Raw genomic sequence first — 16,767 nt, forward strand, 5'->3', positions numbered from 1 at the left:
ACACACCAGTAATGAATTATGTACATGGTTCAAACGATTTCTTTGACTCAATCAGGGGTTGTTCGCTGCATTAATCATCCCTGAACTCACCTTGCAGCGACTTGTCTGCCCCGGGGGACTGTCGGGGAGGAGCATCCTGAGGAAGTCCTCCTTAGAGAGCGTCTGGACCTTCTCACCAGCATTAACCACCTGAGACGGGTCGGTCAAATACAGCCGCCTGAAAGAGCCATGGAGGAAAAGAGGACGAGAGGGAGTGAAACAAAGGACAAAGTGGTGGAAGGATGACAAGAGACAAAAACAAACATTATAACGGATAAAACGTTATTTGTGAAATGCATGAATGTCAGTATTTCACCACAAAAATACATTTGAAATATATAAATTTATACTGTGTATATATCATTTTATTTACACATATGGTTCTACAAAAAGGCATATTTTTCTTTATATAAAATGTCATTCCGATTTTTCCCCTTTTGATTTTTGGGGTGAAATGTGACCGGGACGTGTTTGCGTGTGAGTCAAACCCTGTATATGCTGTTTATTTGTGTTCAAAGTGCTGCAGACAAACAAGGGCTTTGTCTACAGGAAATAGGGCAGGGAGGGGCCACTGTAGTGTTAAAACAGCTGATGTACAGGATTATGGTCCAATAAACAAATGCAAAGGGGGCTCAAGAGGGGCATCGGGGATCAAATCAACAGAACATTGGCTCCTGTGATCTTAAGGATGAGGAGGGTGCTGTTCTTACAAGACAAGTGTGAAGGAAACAACACTGGGGTGAAGATACAGAACCACGTAATGACCAAACTACCTTGATTTACTCAAAAGTGTCTTTAGCAATAAAGACAAGAAGACGTCTGAGCCCCTGAGACCGCAAACACAACAAAGAGGGACATAAATCCGGTTACGCACAGAGCTTAGAATGGAAGCCATGTCCCCAATTTTTCTAAAGCGGACACGAGAAATATGCATCTCCAAAATCCTCCGTGTCACCTGATGAGCTTGTCAATCAAACCCTGTATATGCTTTGATTGTCAGAAAAAAGTTTACTTGGCCTTCAGTCTGATAATGTGAGGTGGCAGGTGTCAAGTACAGTCTGTCTGGATTCTGCTTGATGGAGGTTATATAATATGTCTGTTGACATCGATCATTTCGGAGACGTCGCCAGCAGAGATGTGTCACGGACCTAAAACGTTGACTTAATTCAGCTGTAAAACATGCAACTTCTCAAATCAATGTTTTATGGCTGATCACCTTTGATCTAAAATATTTACTGAGACCACCCTGATATTTTAAGTAATAATAACCATCCAATAAATATTAATTTCATGCATTACATTACATTATTTATTATATAGAGTAAAATGTTTATAATTGCACTTAACATCAAATGACTAATTTAAGAATTTTCTTTCGATTATTTAAGATCACTGTGGCTGGGCGGAGGGCGGGGCCGGGTCGTGATCCTACACACCCAGTCCCGTATTAGGCTAATTATGCCTCCATGAGGGATAAAGGTCGACTGCAGGGGATCGTGCAGGAGAGAGAGATCGTCCGCGAGGGAAGGAGGGAAGTAACTACCCGATCGCCTGGAGCGGTAGGGCCGCTGCCAGGGGCGGAGGAATGTCCCCAGGTGCCGCCAGAAAAGCGGAGGGGCGTTCTGTTCGCTGGGGGTCGGAGATTTGACTCCGGTTCGCCCGGGGAGGAGCGGCTGTCGTCCGCCGGAGAGTGTGGAGGAGTGTTCGAGGACCACGCGACGGTACATCAGAGAACCGGTGAGTGAGCTTTTTCTCTCTCTCCTCTCTCTCTCTCTTTCACACCATGTTGGCATTTTCCCTCGCCGATTTTGTTATTGTTGTTGTTTTTTCCCCTCCTGTCTCCTCCCAGGTCGAGGAAGGCAGGGATGACCACACGGGACGCAAGATACACCCCGCCCAGGGATAGGGGGGGATGTACGTCATGCCGGTGGCACCCCGGCCTGAGATAACGCCGGGAGGAGTGTGGAGCGGAGGGGAGGGGCCGGGACGGAATATCACGCGGCCGGTCCCCAATCGGCCTGATGAGGCGCGCGAGGGATAAAGGCGGCATATCCGTCATGTGTGTTTATGTTTGTGTGTTTTGGTGTTGAGTTTAATTAAATATGATTTATATTTACAAACCGGTTCTCGCCGCCTCCTTGCCCATCTTAACCCCCTTATAATCACAAAATTTCATTCTATTATTTTTAAACACCCCAAAAAATAGAATCTTTTATTATTCATTGACAATGTGGTTCTTTTATGAACTGTCGGTTGGGAAACCCTTTTCTAGTACAAGATCACAATCAATAAATATGCTTGCTCAATCTTCAGGACAATCGCTGAACAATTAGGTATTATTTAAATTTACTACCTAAAATCTCCGGCCTGCTGCTGCTCCTCCAGTGAGTGCTCGTTCTCTCCTTTCTTCCAGCCAGTCAAATACTTGCCGCCTTGTGATTGACAGCTATGTGGGCACTTTTCCCGTCCTCCCTCAAAATCTGTGTCCGTAGGAGAGATAATGTAGATTTTTGAGGGGTCCATGGAGCCGGAGTTCTTAGAACAGCGTTCGGATGGGCTTCCAGAATGTCGAGAACCACTGGGGAAAATGGAGGACCATCGTGTGACCAATAGCTGATTAAATAAGTGATTCATAAATGTGCCACAGAAATGTGAATCATGTATTTTTAGATCTAATTTCATTACAATTAGAATTTCAATACAGTATTGTGCGATTAAATATTGCAATATTAAGGCATGCGTTTCACTCCACTTCCATAATTGGAGATTAGCAGGTTTGAAAGGCACTTTAAGGACAAGAACAAAGGACATTATGGGATGTTATCAGGCAACTGAATCAGAATAAGAAATAATACTCTTCATTGATACATGCTGGTTTTGAAACAAAACAGCAAAGCTATAATCTCTATTTTAAATCAGATAGATTCTCCTGGATGCTGATTGGTCAATACAGCGTTCCAGCTATAATCCACAATATAGTAACAGCTATGACGCGAAACACCTGTTGCATCAGTAACTATTATATAACCATTATTGTTAATTATGAAGTAGCCATTTTATAAGGCACTCGAGATTTTCTCACATCGATTTTCAAAATAATCACAAAGTGACATCTGATTTCTGTAAATCAAACACAAACGTCTCTTTTTATGCGCCAATCACTGCTGCTGTAAGCACCAAATAGCTAAAACTTTAAATATGCTTTTAGCTTAAGCAGTTTTCTAAAATATTAACCATTTTTTACTTGTCCAATGGTATATCTTAGATGTCCAGAACAAAATAGGCAGTCCAGTAGGAAACACGTGCTAACGGATTAACGGAAATATATGTTGTTGACTATTGAGGTTAAAATCTTAGACATCATCGCAAAGGGAGGATATCTCAGCTTTCTATTGACACCTAGATTGAGTTTGTAGTCCACTCAGAGGCCGAGATATATGATGAAACAATGGGGGTGATGCGTGAACTGAAAATTAGACTGAATGTCAATGGACGAGCACATCTGTGGGGGCTAAAATAGCTAGAGCGCCACCTACATTAGAGATCGGCATTTTGTGATGGAAGATAACAGACTAAAAAAATGTTTTTCTACTATTTGCTGCCACCTAGTGGAACAAAATAAGACTTTTTGGAGGGAGATGGAGTGAACAGAACCAGAAATACATGACTACAAATTTAGTCACAAATATAGATTTATAATAAAATAGATACATTTTGGTCAATTAGTCCACAGTATGTGTAAATGGTGAACTTTTCAATTTTAGTGTGAAAAACTGCAGATGGCAGCCCAAAAATGCCCCAGAGCTGAAGAGTTTAAAGCGGAAGTCATTTCTGCGCCACTTGCGGCGAAAAAACTGAATTGCAAAAATAAATGTTGTTTTCAAAATAGCTTTCTGAATACGCCCCTCATCTGCCGATGATCACACAAACAGATCGTCCCGCCCCCAACTCGTGCCATTGGTCGAGTCAATGTTATCGCCTATCTCTTGAGACTGGCTGCTCAAACCAAACATCATTTGTTTGATAAATGTATAAAAATGAGATGTTTATACTGGTCTGTTACAGTCTGACACATTTGGTAATTTTGCACTCTCGCACATCTCACCTGGAAAGGGACGAGATCTCGCTCAGATCTCCAGTGCTGCCGTCAGTGGTGTGTCCGGTGGCTGTAGCAGGAGCGTACCCCTGAGACAGGAACATCTTTACCCTCCCCTCTTCCGTCTTGCCCTCATCGTGGTACTCCAGAGCCCAGGGTAGTCCCGCCTCAACCCTCCCGTCACTCATAACCATCCGCGATGGTCCCACCCCGGGCAGAGGGAGAGAAGGGGGTGGTGGGGGTATGCAGGGTGCTGTATCTATGCCACTGTCAGTGGACGCTCCCTTTATGTAGGTGAGGCCCAGTGACTCCGGATCCATCGGGTCTCCAGATCCAAAATGCTTCTCGTCGCTGCCGCTTGAAGCGTTGCTGGAGAGGGTGTTGTTACTGGAGTGGCTGGAGCAATGACTGTGGCAGCTCTTCTCATTGCTCTGGAAGATTATAGATGGTTATTATATTGGAAGAACATACATGTCAAGAGTTGAGTTGAATAGTGAAACTCTCAAAATCTCATTTATTTGACACCCAAATTCAATACATGACTTATAACAAAATAGGTGTGGGTTAAAAGTTTGGAATCTGGACTTCACAATCTGAGCAACTCTCAGCTGCTGCTATTTAAATTTTTTCGGATGTAACGTGAACCAGAAGTGCGACTATAATATTACAGATTTATGCTGATTATATTGTGTATATTTATATTTATGGACACAATATTTATGGTAATCCTGATGAATCGCTAAAGTGACACAAGGGAACGTTAACACTTCTGTTGGGGTCTGTGTATCTCAGTGAGTATTGACGCTGACTACCACCCCTGGAGTCACAAGTTCGAATCCAGGGCGTGCTGAGTGACTCCAGCCAGGTCTCCTTAGCAACCAAATTGGACCGGTTGCTAGGGAGGGTAGAGTCACATGGGGTAACCACCTCGTGGTCGCTATAACGGGGTTAGCTCTCAGTGGGGGGCGTCGTGAGTTCTGCGTGAATGCCGCTGAGAATTGCGCGTGCCTCCACACGTGCTATGTCTCCACGGTAACGCGCTCAACAAGTCATGTGATAAGATGCGGGGTTTAAAGGTCTCAGATGTGGAGGCAACTGAGATTTGTCCTCCGCCACCCGGATTGAGGCGAGTCACTACGCCACGAGGACTAATGGTGCGTTCACATACAATGCAAATCGAGCGTTTCGAGCAAAGACTCAAACAGATGCGAATTCGCGGCGGAATGGCGCGAAGTGAAATAGTGAAATGCTTCATTCGCATGAGTTGAAATTTTTCAACTTGAGCGAAATATCCGCATGACGCGTTTTCGCGAAAGCCTATCAGCATTGAGATTTTCCAGATGTCACTGACGTACTGACGTAGTAGCATTTGTAGATGGTGTGTGGGCACCCAAAATTGTTTGACACAACGTCAACGTATCTGGGACTTCAACAACAGACACAGAGCAGCAATCGTTGTGATATCGGCCATGGTTGATGGCGGAAAGATAAGTTGTCGTGGACGAAGCGAGATAAATTTGGATTATAATTATACTTATGATACATTTAACACTGGAAAGTATTATTAAAATGTGTTGGAAATGTCATAGAAAAGGGACTATTTCACCAAAAATGTGTGTGCACTATACACATTTACGCTCATTAGGGTATTGTATTGTTCCTCTCGCGCCATCTGTATTGAAATCAGTTGGGACCTGAAAATCCTATGAGATGCACGTGAGCTGCCGCCTATGTAGAGCGCTCCAAATCGGTCCCTTATGAGGCATCATTTCAGTAAGGATACTGCCATAGAAGACAGCTAAGCCTTGGAACAGACTCTTTGTTTCACTTTAGAAATTTTGTAAACATCGGATTTGCTGTTGTTAAATTTGATATGCTATCTGCATTTACATCGGCCATTGGCCATCCTTCTCTCTAGACATTGGTATCGGCATCCACTATTGAAAAACACATCGGTCGACCACTACTATTTGGAGAGGTGGTGGCGTAGTGGACTAAAGCACATAACTGGTAATCAGAAGGTTGCTGGTTTGATCCCCACAGCCACCACCATTGTGTCCTTGAGTAAGACACTTAACTCCAGGTTGCTCCGGGGGATTGTCCCTGTAATAAGTGCACTGTAAGTCGCTTTGGATAAAAGCATCTGCCAAATGCATAAATGTAAATGTACTATTCGCGTAATTATATTTTGCCAATTTTCCCATTTATCTGAATTAATGATATATTGTCCGCCTATGTTACAAAAAGGTAGGTAAATGATAATTTATATTAAAGGATAGCATGGACAATGTTCATATTTAGAAAGCACATCTGGAAGGTAAATTGAAATTTGACTTATTTACTTCAAATATAATCTGAAACCATTTTATCCAAATGCAACATTGGTTCATTTCATGCTCCAAAAAACCCCTAAAAACTAAACAAAAATGGATGAAGGAGCCCTGGAGCACTAACAGCAACAAACAGAAGAACCAGCAGTGCACCATTACCACCAACTGTAACCAATCTCATAGAAAATGAATAATTGATTATGCTGTTAAATTGCATCATCTAAATTTAAGCCCTTTCAAATAAATGGAAAGTGGGTGATTTTTAAACTTTAATGCATAGCTTGCTTTGCAACCATTTCCAGTTGGATGAAAATCGAAATGCCCCTTTTGGCTAAAGCCAATCTGGTCAATAAACTACTGCAAAAAGCAGCCAGTTTTGAGTAAAATAAAGGAGAATATAGTTCACAGAAGTTACAAATATGAGATAAACATGAGCCATTATGTCACATCTGGCCATTAGCCTCAACATCGGATGCAGACTGCAAGGCTAGGGTGACCTTTTCGTGCTTGTTAAATGTGGTGAATTTGAACTTGACCAGATGTTCAGACTCCTGATCTTGGAGCGCACTCGCGCTGGATCTCAATGACCAATAATTGCATACAAGTTGCGCACTTATGTGTGCAGAAACGGTCATGAATCGTATAGATCAATTCGATTTGAATTTTGTGTAATCATTTATGTTAAAAGCAAGTTTTTAAGACCAATGGGACTTTTTAGGGTGGTTCAAGTGTATGAAAATGCATGGATTGTGAATGAAACCCGGGGCATGGCGCACGAGAGAGGTCAAAACGTGTGCCCATCCCGTTACTGAGCTGTCATCTGGTTTCTTCCGTCAATTCCCACAGGGATCACATGGCTAGATGTGACACTAGGAGCCATCTGCCACAGATGTCAAAGCTCCTTTCCACCAAACCATGACCTACACTAAAAAAATGTGGTGCGTTCGCAATGCTGCCAACTACACGTTCCTGACTAATAAGGTCACTGCACTCATCAGCTACTAACAAACATACAAACAGTTGCACAGACACATATGCATGCACATGACATATGTTCCTGTTCATGTAAAATACAAGGCATTAACTTTAGCTCCAGGACATTTATGCTCCAATAACCAGACTTTCTCAAAGTTAATATGTAAATGAGGAAAACACTGAAAAGAACTGAGGGCAATTTATTCCACAACTACAATCTTAAGAAATATCATGGCTTTACAGATGAAGCAGGGATCAACAGCATCTGGTCTTCAAAGATCATTGCAAGCACAATATGGAGAGTAGGGACATGTAAAAGTTCATCTTTTTTTATAATCTGTTAGTTGTCGGAATGAGGTTCTTGCTTTCAAAAACAGCTGGACTGAGCGCAGGAAATGAACAGAATGGAGGGGTCTCAAGATGCAAACTATTTTTAACTTAAAATAACATAATCTAAATACACAGATACTTTAAAAAAATTGTGCAGACTGTATCAAAGAACACACGGCCCTTTGATTGGGTACCTGATAGATAATTATATATTCTAAACTGAGCTGTACAGAGCAACTGTTTGACTTGCATTTGCAATTAAAAATGAAAATATAGGAAGACAAATTTTAATGCATTCGCACGTCTGCAATAAGATAATTTCAGCATGTAACAAAAAACATGGACAATGACTATGATGTCTCCTTTGCCATTGCCAAATTTCGTGGGTTTGAACTTCAGCGAGTTGTCTTGGACACGTTATCTGGGTCGTGGTCCTTCTATCCTGCGTGCTAGTTGCACGGCTGTGCTCCATGAGCATCGGTAAAAAAGTAACAATCAATAAAAACGCAAGATATTTGTTCGCCCTTAAAGTCTGTGAGCATCTAATTGATTAAAAAGTGACACTTTTGCAACATCCACATTAACCTGTCTAAGTTGGAAACCTTGTTTTTGGTTTTCTAATGTTGTATTTTAACATATAGCTAGGCATTGTTAGCATGTCGCTAACATGTTTTAACATATAGCTAGGCATTGTTAGCATGTTGCTAACATGTTTTAACATATAGCTAGGCATTGCTAGCATGTCGCTAACACGTTGTAACATATAGCTAGACATTGTTAGCATGTTAACACATTTTAACCTATAGCTAGGCATTGCTAGCATGTGGCTAACACGTTTTAATATATAGCTAGGCATTGTTATTATGTTGTTAACATGTTTTCACATATAGCTAGGCATTGCTTGCATGTCGCTAACACATTTTAACATATAGCCAGGCATTGTTAGCATGTTGCTAACATGTTTTCACATATAGCTAGGCATTGCTTGCATGTCGTTAACACGTTGTAACATATAGCTATGCATTGATACCATGATGCTAACACATTTTAACATATAGCTAGGCATTGCTAGCATGTGGCTAACACGTTTTAACATTGAGCTAAGCATTGTTAGCATGTTGCGAACATGCTTTCACATATAGCTAGGCATTGCTTGCACGTCGCTAACACATTTTAACATATAGCTAGGCATTGTTAGCATGTTGCTAACATGTTGTAACATATAGCTAGGCATTGCTAACATGATGCAAACACATTTTAACATATAGCTAGGCATTGATAGCATGTTGCTAACATGTCTTAACATATAGATAGGCACTGCTTGCATTTCACTAACACATTGTAACATATAGTTAGGCATTGCTAGCATGTTGTTAACAAATTTTAACATATAGCTAGGCATTGCTAACATGTTGCTAACACATTTTAACATATAGCTAGGCATTGTTAGCATGTTTTAACAAGTAGCTAGGTTTGGCAAGCATGTTTTTAGCATGATTTAACATTTAGCTAGGCATTTCTAGTATGTTGCTAGCATGTAGCTAGGTGTTTATGGCATATTGCTATGATGAAGCTAGGTGTTTCTAGCATGTATCTAGGCATTTCTGGCATGTTGCTAATATCTGTAAAATACTTACTCGGGGGAATTTACCAGGCGAGTCTTTTGCCCCCTGTCTCTGTAAGCCTCTGGTCAGGATCTTGGTGGACGGTATGTGCCATTTGGCCTCTGGAACACAAGGCGACCCTGGAAGTCATTGTCATGATGTTACATGATGATGATTGGAATGATGTTGCTATGCATTATTAAATTATCAACTGTGCTCACTCAAAGGGTTTATGGAAAATAAATGTCAGCTTGTTAAATTCATAGAGCAAGACACTCAAGGCTATAGAAATAAATCAGTCAATTAAAGTGGGTGAATCATTAGTTTCTATAGGCCATTTGAGCGAATGCAGCTAATGTGGTTTAAAGCGTAGTGGCACTTTACATACCAGCAGACCGTGTTCTCTCCAGCTTGTGCTCTCGGTCTCTGTGCACATCCACCTCCTCTTCCTCTGGCTGGTCGTGAAGGGCAGGTGACTGGGATCTATGTAACGGAACACAAGGGATGTTCACAAAAAGACACTGTTATATCACTCACTGAGCTGTGTAGAGGTTCACTGGTGTACTCAATTTCTTAAAGCGGTTATATATCATACAAATCTAATTTTCCTTGATATTTTAATATAAAAGAGATCATTGTAAGATGAAAGCATACAATGACTTTCAAAACTCAAAACAGGGCGTTTTGACTAAACTAAACTGCAACAATGTCTCGTTCCGAACTGGTGTGCATTTGTGACATCATTGTGTCAAATACACCAACACATGACCGCCTACATTTACATATCTTAAAACTGCTATTCGGTGTATGGCAAATTGTCTCAATTCACAATGAAGTAATAATGAGGCTGTTATTGAAGGATTGTGCAGCACAAACGTAAATATTAAAATCAACAAAATACCTACAACCAGTGAGTAAGTTTTGTAACCAAGTCTGCACGATTATGACGAAATTTTTTCAATTGTAAACAGTTGTCTCGATTATTTTATTTTATTTATCATTTTATTTTACAAGAGCGTTTTTACATCGAAATCTTACAGGCAGAGCAGAAAAAAACAGCCATGTCCACACAAATCCGTTTAATAAAGTTTAATACTGTCCCAACATCATCATTCCCCAAAGTATGCGGTAATGGAGAGCGTTTTCAAAACGTATAAGTGTCGACATGACCTAAGGAGGCTGAAAAATGACCGTTAAAAACGAAATAATGATCAAACTTATGGAGCGACTTTATAAGTGGATCTAAAGGACAAAACTAAATGTAAAATGTACATTTAAAAGTTAAAACCAAATCATAAATGTTCATATTATGTGTAGAGGTTGAGCGAAAATCGGTATTTTGCAGATACCGATAACTAAAATGTTAATTAAAATAACAGATTCATTCGCAAATTGATTTATAGAACGTTAAATAAATGTATTAGTCTCTCATTACTATGATAAGGAATGATAATAAAAAAAAAGCTACTGATAATTATGGGTGTCAATTTTGGCCGATAACCGATTTTTAAAAAGCGACTATCGGCACTGATATATCTGAATAACCGATATATCGGTTGACCTCTAATTGAGTGTGCATGGGACAGTGATAACTGATCCTGGCATTAATCTCTCCAGTGTTTCGTGTCTGTATATGAATGAACATCTGGTCAATTGTAACGTGTTTTTCTTTTCTTTTTTGACATTTTGCATTAATGATCTTGAATTAGTCCAATAATGGTAACAGAGCTTTGGCGGCGTTATAATGCTCTGTATGTTAATATTTACCAAGTTAAGCTTTTTATAGCCTATATATTCACCAGATTAAGGGTTTTGGCCACAGAGGAACATGGAGGAATAAAAAAATGAATTAGGACTGTCGATTGATTAAAATATGGTGTGCCGATTAATTAATCAAATTAATGGCAATTAATCGCACATATAAACATTTTCTGAGAAAGCCCTTCAAATAACAATAATTCAATATATAATGATGAAATAATCATAAATAGCAAATCATTTAATTTGAATTATAAATATAAATATTTAAATATATAATGCGTTAAATCGAAAGCCATAAAATACATTTTCAAAACGCTCCATTTTCATTGGAGGAAAACGCTGTTTTTGTGCGGATGAGGCGTAAATGTAGCGAATTTTCAAAACAAAAACGTATAAGTGTCGACATGACCTAAGCAGGCTGAAAAATGACCGTTAAAAACGAAATAATGATCAAACTTATGGAGCAACTTTATAAACGGATCTAAAGGACAAAACTAAAATGTAAAATGTACATTTAAAAGTTAAAACAAAATTAGAAATGTTCATATTATGTGTAGAGGTTGAGCGAAAATCGGTATTTTGCAGATACCGATAACTAAAATGTTAATTAAAATAACAGATTAATTGGCAAATAGTTTTTAAGATTGATTTAAAGAATGTTAAATAAATGTCTTAGTCTCTCATTACTATGATAGATAAAAAAAAGCTATCGACAATTATGGGTGTCAATTTTGGTCGATAACCATTTCTAAAAGCGATTATCGGCACCGATATATCGGTTGACCTCTAATTGAGTGTGCATGGGACAGTGATAACTGATCCTGGCAGTAATCTCTCCAGTGTTTCGTGTCTGTCTGTGAATGAACAGCTGACGCTCACAAGGTTGGTCATGTAACATTAGCCCATGCTAGACGTGACGGAAAACAGGTGACGACACTGCAACACCACTTGACTTTACTTCTCATCTATTGTGCTTAATTCTGTTGGCACCAAAGGTTTGCAGCAAATCTCGTATGATTGCACTCTTGCGATATCCTCTAAACCTGCTGGGCTCTTTGGTTTCGGAGTTCCATGGTTGCTGTGAATGCATCTCATTACCCGTCATAACTGGCTTTCTGGGCCCATGTGCCGGAAGGACCCGGGTCACTGGAGGTCGATTGGTTACTAGGAGAGCTGCAGTAGTGCTGGCCGGGATTTCCAGGTGGACTTTGAACCATCTCAAAATCCTGCAAGACCCTGCAATGAGCAAACACAGCGTAGAAGCTCATTAATCACGACAGGCTCCGGCCAAAGCTCTGGTGGCAAACGCAATGAGAGTAATAGAACAAGACTCATTCATATTCCCGACCGGAGGGAGGAAATACTGTTAAAAAAAGGGGAAAAAAAAAGCGGTGGAGCAGATTCTATTCATAGCAGGGCGCTTGTCTCCAGGGCTGAGCGTCTGTGCATTCCAGGGGGGAATATAAGAGAAACATACTAGAGGAAGCAATGACAGGCCATGTGCAACATGTGCAACACGGATCCCAGCAGAGCCGAGAACCAGACGACAGCCGGGGTGAAGAGGCCATGAATGCGTGTGTAGTTCAGACAAGGCGAAGACACGTATGCAACACACCCTCACTCAAACGCACAATCATGAAGGGCGCTCAACTCCACAACACCAGAAAATCTAGTTCACAATTAGCTCACCCTGAAAGGCGTCTCTTGAGACTCTGAGGCATATGAAAGCGAGTCTAGACTCGGACATAAATATTCCAGAGTTTTTTTTTCTATGTGTCTAATCCATAGGATGGGATGTGTCATCTTTAATAGCCTCTATGTGCTGTCTTTTGGGTTTCCCCTGCCACTTTCCAAAGACAAATCAAGTGGATATGTCAGCTGGGACGAGCCAGGGAAATCAAGCATCACCGTTATGAATCAGTATTCCTTACAGTGCTGCTGAGATGTTCATCAACATATGACCAGAGGAAACCAGGTGTTGCTTTTTGTTACCTGTCCAAACACATTCAAAGTGGCGACCAAACACAGTGTAATCAAATCAGTGGGAGTGAACCACGTAACATCTGGGCTAAGTATTTAGAGCGGAGGAGGGCGGGGCCGTGCTGTAAATGCCTCACTGTAACTGTGACTTTTGGTTTCTTTTTTCAAATATTTTTTTATAATTGATCATGAGTCCAAATATATTTTCTGTGGTAATCATCATGGCACAAACGCTGTCAATTCAGATATTTTTCTTTTGTTTTAGAGGTGAAATATGACATCTGTGCGTGAGATATGATAACATACATCCAGCATGATATAATATATAAGGTAAGTTGATTTGAAACACAAAACAATTCCCAAGCCTCTTGTCCTATCAAAGACAATAAAACAGACTCCAGGCATGTGTTTACTTTCACTGTCCACACAAAAGAGATTTTCAGATCGATCGGTATTATATAAAAGCTGATCGATGGGCAATCGCGTTTCAGCTGAATATAAACCACGAGAGGACAAAATTATATTGACATCTTTGAAGATATCATTGCATAGGAAAGCACCTGCACACACACACACACACACACACACACACACACACACACACACACACACACACACACACACACACACACACACACACAAAGGAACACACACACATATATACACACACACACACGCGCACAGGAACACACACACACACACACACACACAAGCACACACATATATACACACACGCACACACACAAGCACACACACACACACACACACACACACACACACACACACGCGCACAGGAACACACACACACACACACACACACACAAGCACACACATATATACACACACACACACACACACACACACACACACACACACGCGCACAGGAACACACACACACACACACACACACACACAAGCACACACACATATATACACACACACGCACACACACACACACACACACACACACACACACACACACACACACACACACACACACACGTTGGTCTACCTATCATTATGAGGACTTTCCATAGACATAATGACTTTTATACTGTATAAACTATAGATTCTATCCTCTAAACCTAACCCTACCCCTAAACCTAACACAACCCCTAAACCTAACCCTCACAGAAAACCTTCTGCATTTTTACATTTTCAATAAAACATTGTTTAGTATGATTTATAAGTGATTTTAATTATGGGGACACTAGAAATGTCCTCATAAATCACATTTATAGCATAATACCCTTGAAATTACTAATTTGTAACTTACAAAATTGTCCTCGTAAATCACAAAAACACGCACACACAAACACACACACACACACATATACACACCGACACACACACACACACACAAAAGCACACGCACACACACAGAAGCACACGCACACACACACAAAGGAACACACGCACACATATATACACACGCACACACACAAAGGAACACACACACATATATATACACACATACACACACACACACACACACACACACACACACACATCAGGAAAACACACACACATATATATATATACACACACACACAGGAACACACACATATATACACACACACACACACACACATATATACACACACACACACACACACACACACACACATATACACACACACACAGGAACACACACACACACATACACACACACACACACACACACATACACACACACACACACACACACAGACGCACACACACACAAGCACACACACACAAACACACACACACGCGCACGCACACACGTGCACGCACACACACACACACATACACACAAAAGCACACACATGAAGAGATGATGATCAAACAGTAATAAGATGCCAAACTAATCCACTTTACACCTCTCAGAAAACACCAGACTCTCCTCACGTCTGTTTACGTATTTCTCTTTCATATGAGAGAGTGAATTCAGTTTCAATTCAAGAAGTTTCATTTAATTTAGGAGTGTGGAAGACCACATGCAGTGCTTGGCTACATTTGGAATAAAATACTTTACTTACTATTACATACTACGATTACCATTTCTGCATTATGTACAGTGGCAAGAAAATGTATGTGAACCCTTTGGAATGAGATTTTCTGCATTTATTGGTCATAAAATGTGATCTTCGTCAAAGTCACAAGTATAGACAAAACACAATGTGCTTATGCTAACAACACATCCCATTAAATATTCACAGTGCTGTGGAAAAAGTAAGTGAACCACCAGGCTAAAGAGGTCAACAAAAGCTAACTAGAGTCAGGAGTTGGCAAACCTGGCATCCAATGAATGACATGAGTTTGGAGGTGTGGGTTAGAGCTACTTTGACTTATAAAAAGCACTCAAACATTTTGGTGGAGTTTGCTTTTCACGAGAAGCATCTGCTTTAATACTGTAGGTGCTCTCCCTAGAAGTGGCCGTCCAGCCAAGATGGCTCAATGGGCACACCATAGAGTCAAAGGACCTTAGAGTCCTTTGGGCCCTGTTTGTTCATATCAATGTGGTCATTTGCTGCATGCAAATTAATTATAAAATAATTATAAAAATACTGTTTAAAACAGTAGATGGTAGATATGTGTCAAAGGTCACAGGAGGGCGTTCACTGGCTATTTTACAATGGATTCGCATGTTGTTCATGCAGTCATTGTTGTACAAGGTGCGGCAGCTTAATTACATTTGTTATGAATCTTATACAAAAGAGATTTCACAGCTTTCAACATGGCTCATCCAATTATTATAAGTGTTACGTAACATAAAGCAGCTGTTTGTGCACCGACGCCTGATTTAACATTAATTTGTTATGAATGATCTGATCTTTTGGGTTGTGTCCATCAAATTCCAAACATTTTTCAGCTGTTAAGTATTTCATTCACTGGTCTATACAAAAATAAGCATTACTACATGGTTATGTTATATTTAAACTATTTTTGGGTTGAATTTCCAGCATCAATTACTATATTGTGAAATAGACCTGGCCCGAGATATACAATGACTCATAAAGTGGTCATATGCTAGTAGACCAAAACCAAATGTGCATAAACCAGTCTGGTCTAGCATCAGAAGTCATGCTGGTCTCAACCAGGTTTCTCTTACCTCGAGCCATCCTGGTACTTCTTATCGAAAGAGGTGCTGCGCGAGATGGCAGCCTGTGCGTATGGAAATATCTGTTGGCCTGGAGAGGGTCGATCTGGAGCCTGAGTGGGTGAAACACGAGAGAGCGGCAGAGCCTGGGGAACATGAGTCATCCGATGCCAACCAGGCCCAGTACCAAGCGTCTTGTACTCCATGATGGGGACACGGTGCAGCTCTGAGGCACCTCTATAGGACAGAGAGGACAATAAACAAACAATTAGTCACATCTACTATGACAAACATGCTCTGTTATTTTGGCATATTTTTCTGGGACTTAAGATAAAAAAATGTCTAAGTGTAACTGTTGGCATTAATAGAACAACATAATATTTTATTATATACACACACACACACACACACACACACACACACACATATATATATACATACACACACACACACATATACACACACACACACACACACACACACACACACATATACACACGCACACACACACACATATACACACGCACACACATACACATGCACACACACACACACACATATATATATATA

General features: G+C 40.5%; 1 protein-coding gene across 3 annotated transcripts in view; it reads right to left on the reverse strand.

Moving 5' to 3' along the window:
- sipa1l2 (signal-induced proliferation-associated 1 like 2) overlaps positions 1-16,767 on the reverse strand; it is a 125,352-nt gene that overhangs the window by 20,269 nt on the left and 88,316 nt on the right. The window contains exons 10-16 of one of the 3 annotated variants that reach the window (XM_052101157.1): positions 16,210-16,434; positions 12,234-12,371; positions 9,763-9,857; positions 9,408-9,496; positions 4,145-4,566; positions 2,393-2,617; positions 91-217 (exon numbers count right to left, since the gene is read on the reverse strand). In XM_052101157.1, coding sequence (XP_051957117.1) covers positions 91-217; positions 2,393-2,617; positions 4,145-4,566; positions 9,408-9,496; positions 9,763-9,857; positions 12,234-12,371; positions 16,210-16,434 — 1,321 coding nt within the window. Of the gene's footprint in view, positions 1-90; positions 218-2,392; positions 2,618-4,144; positions 4,567-9,407; positions 9,515-9,762; positions 9,858-12,233; positions 12,372-16,209; positions 16,435-16,767 lie in introns of all 3 variants that reach the window. The other 2 variants (XM_052101156.1, XM_052101158.1) reach the window with 2 other exon arrangements.

The sequence above is a fragment of the Xyrauchen texanus genome, chromosome 32, assembly GCF_025860055.1.
Source record: "Xyrauchen texanus isolate HMW12.3.18 chromosome 32, RBS_HiC_50CHRs, whole genome shotgun sequence".
Lineage (NCBI taxonomy): Eukaryota > Metazoa > Chordata > Actinopteri > Cypriniformes > Catostomidae > Xyrauchen > Xyrauchen texanus.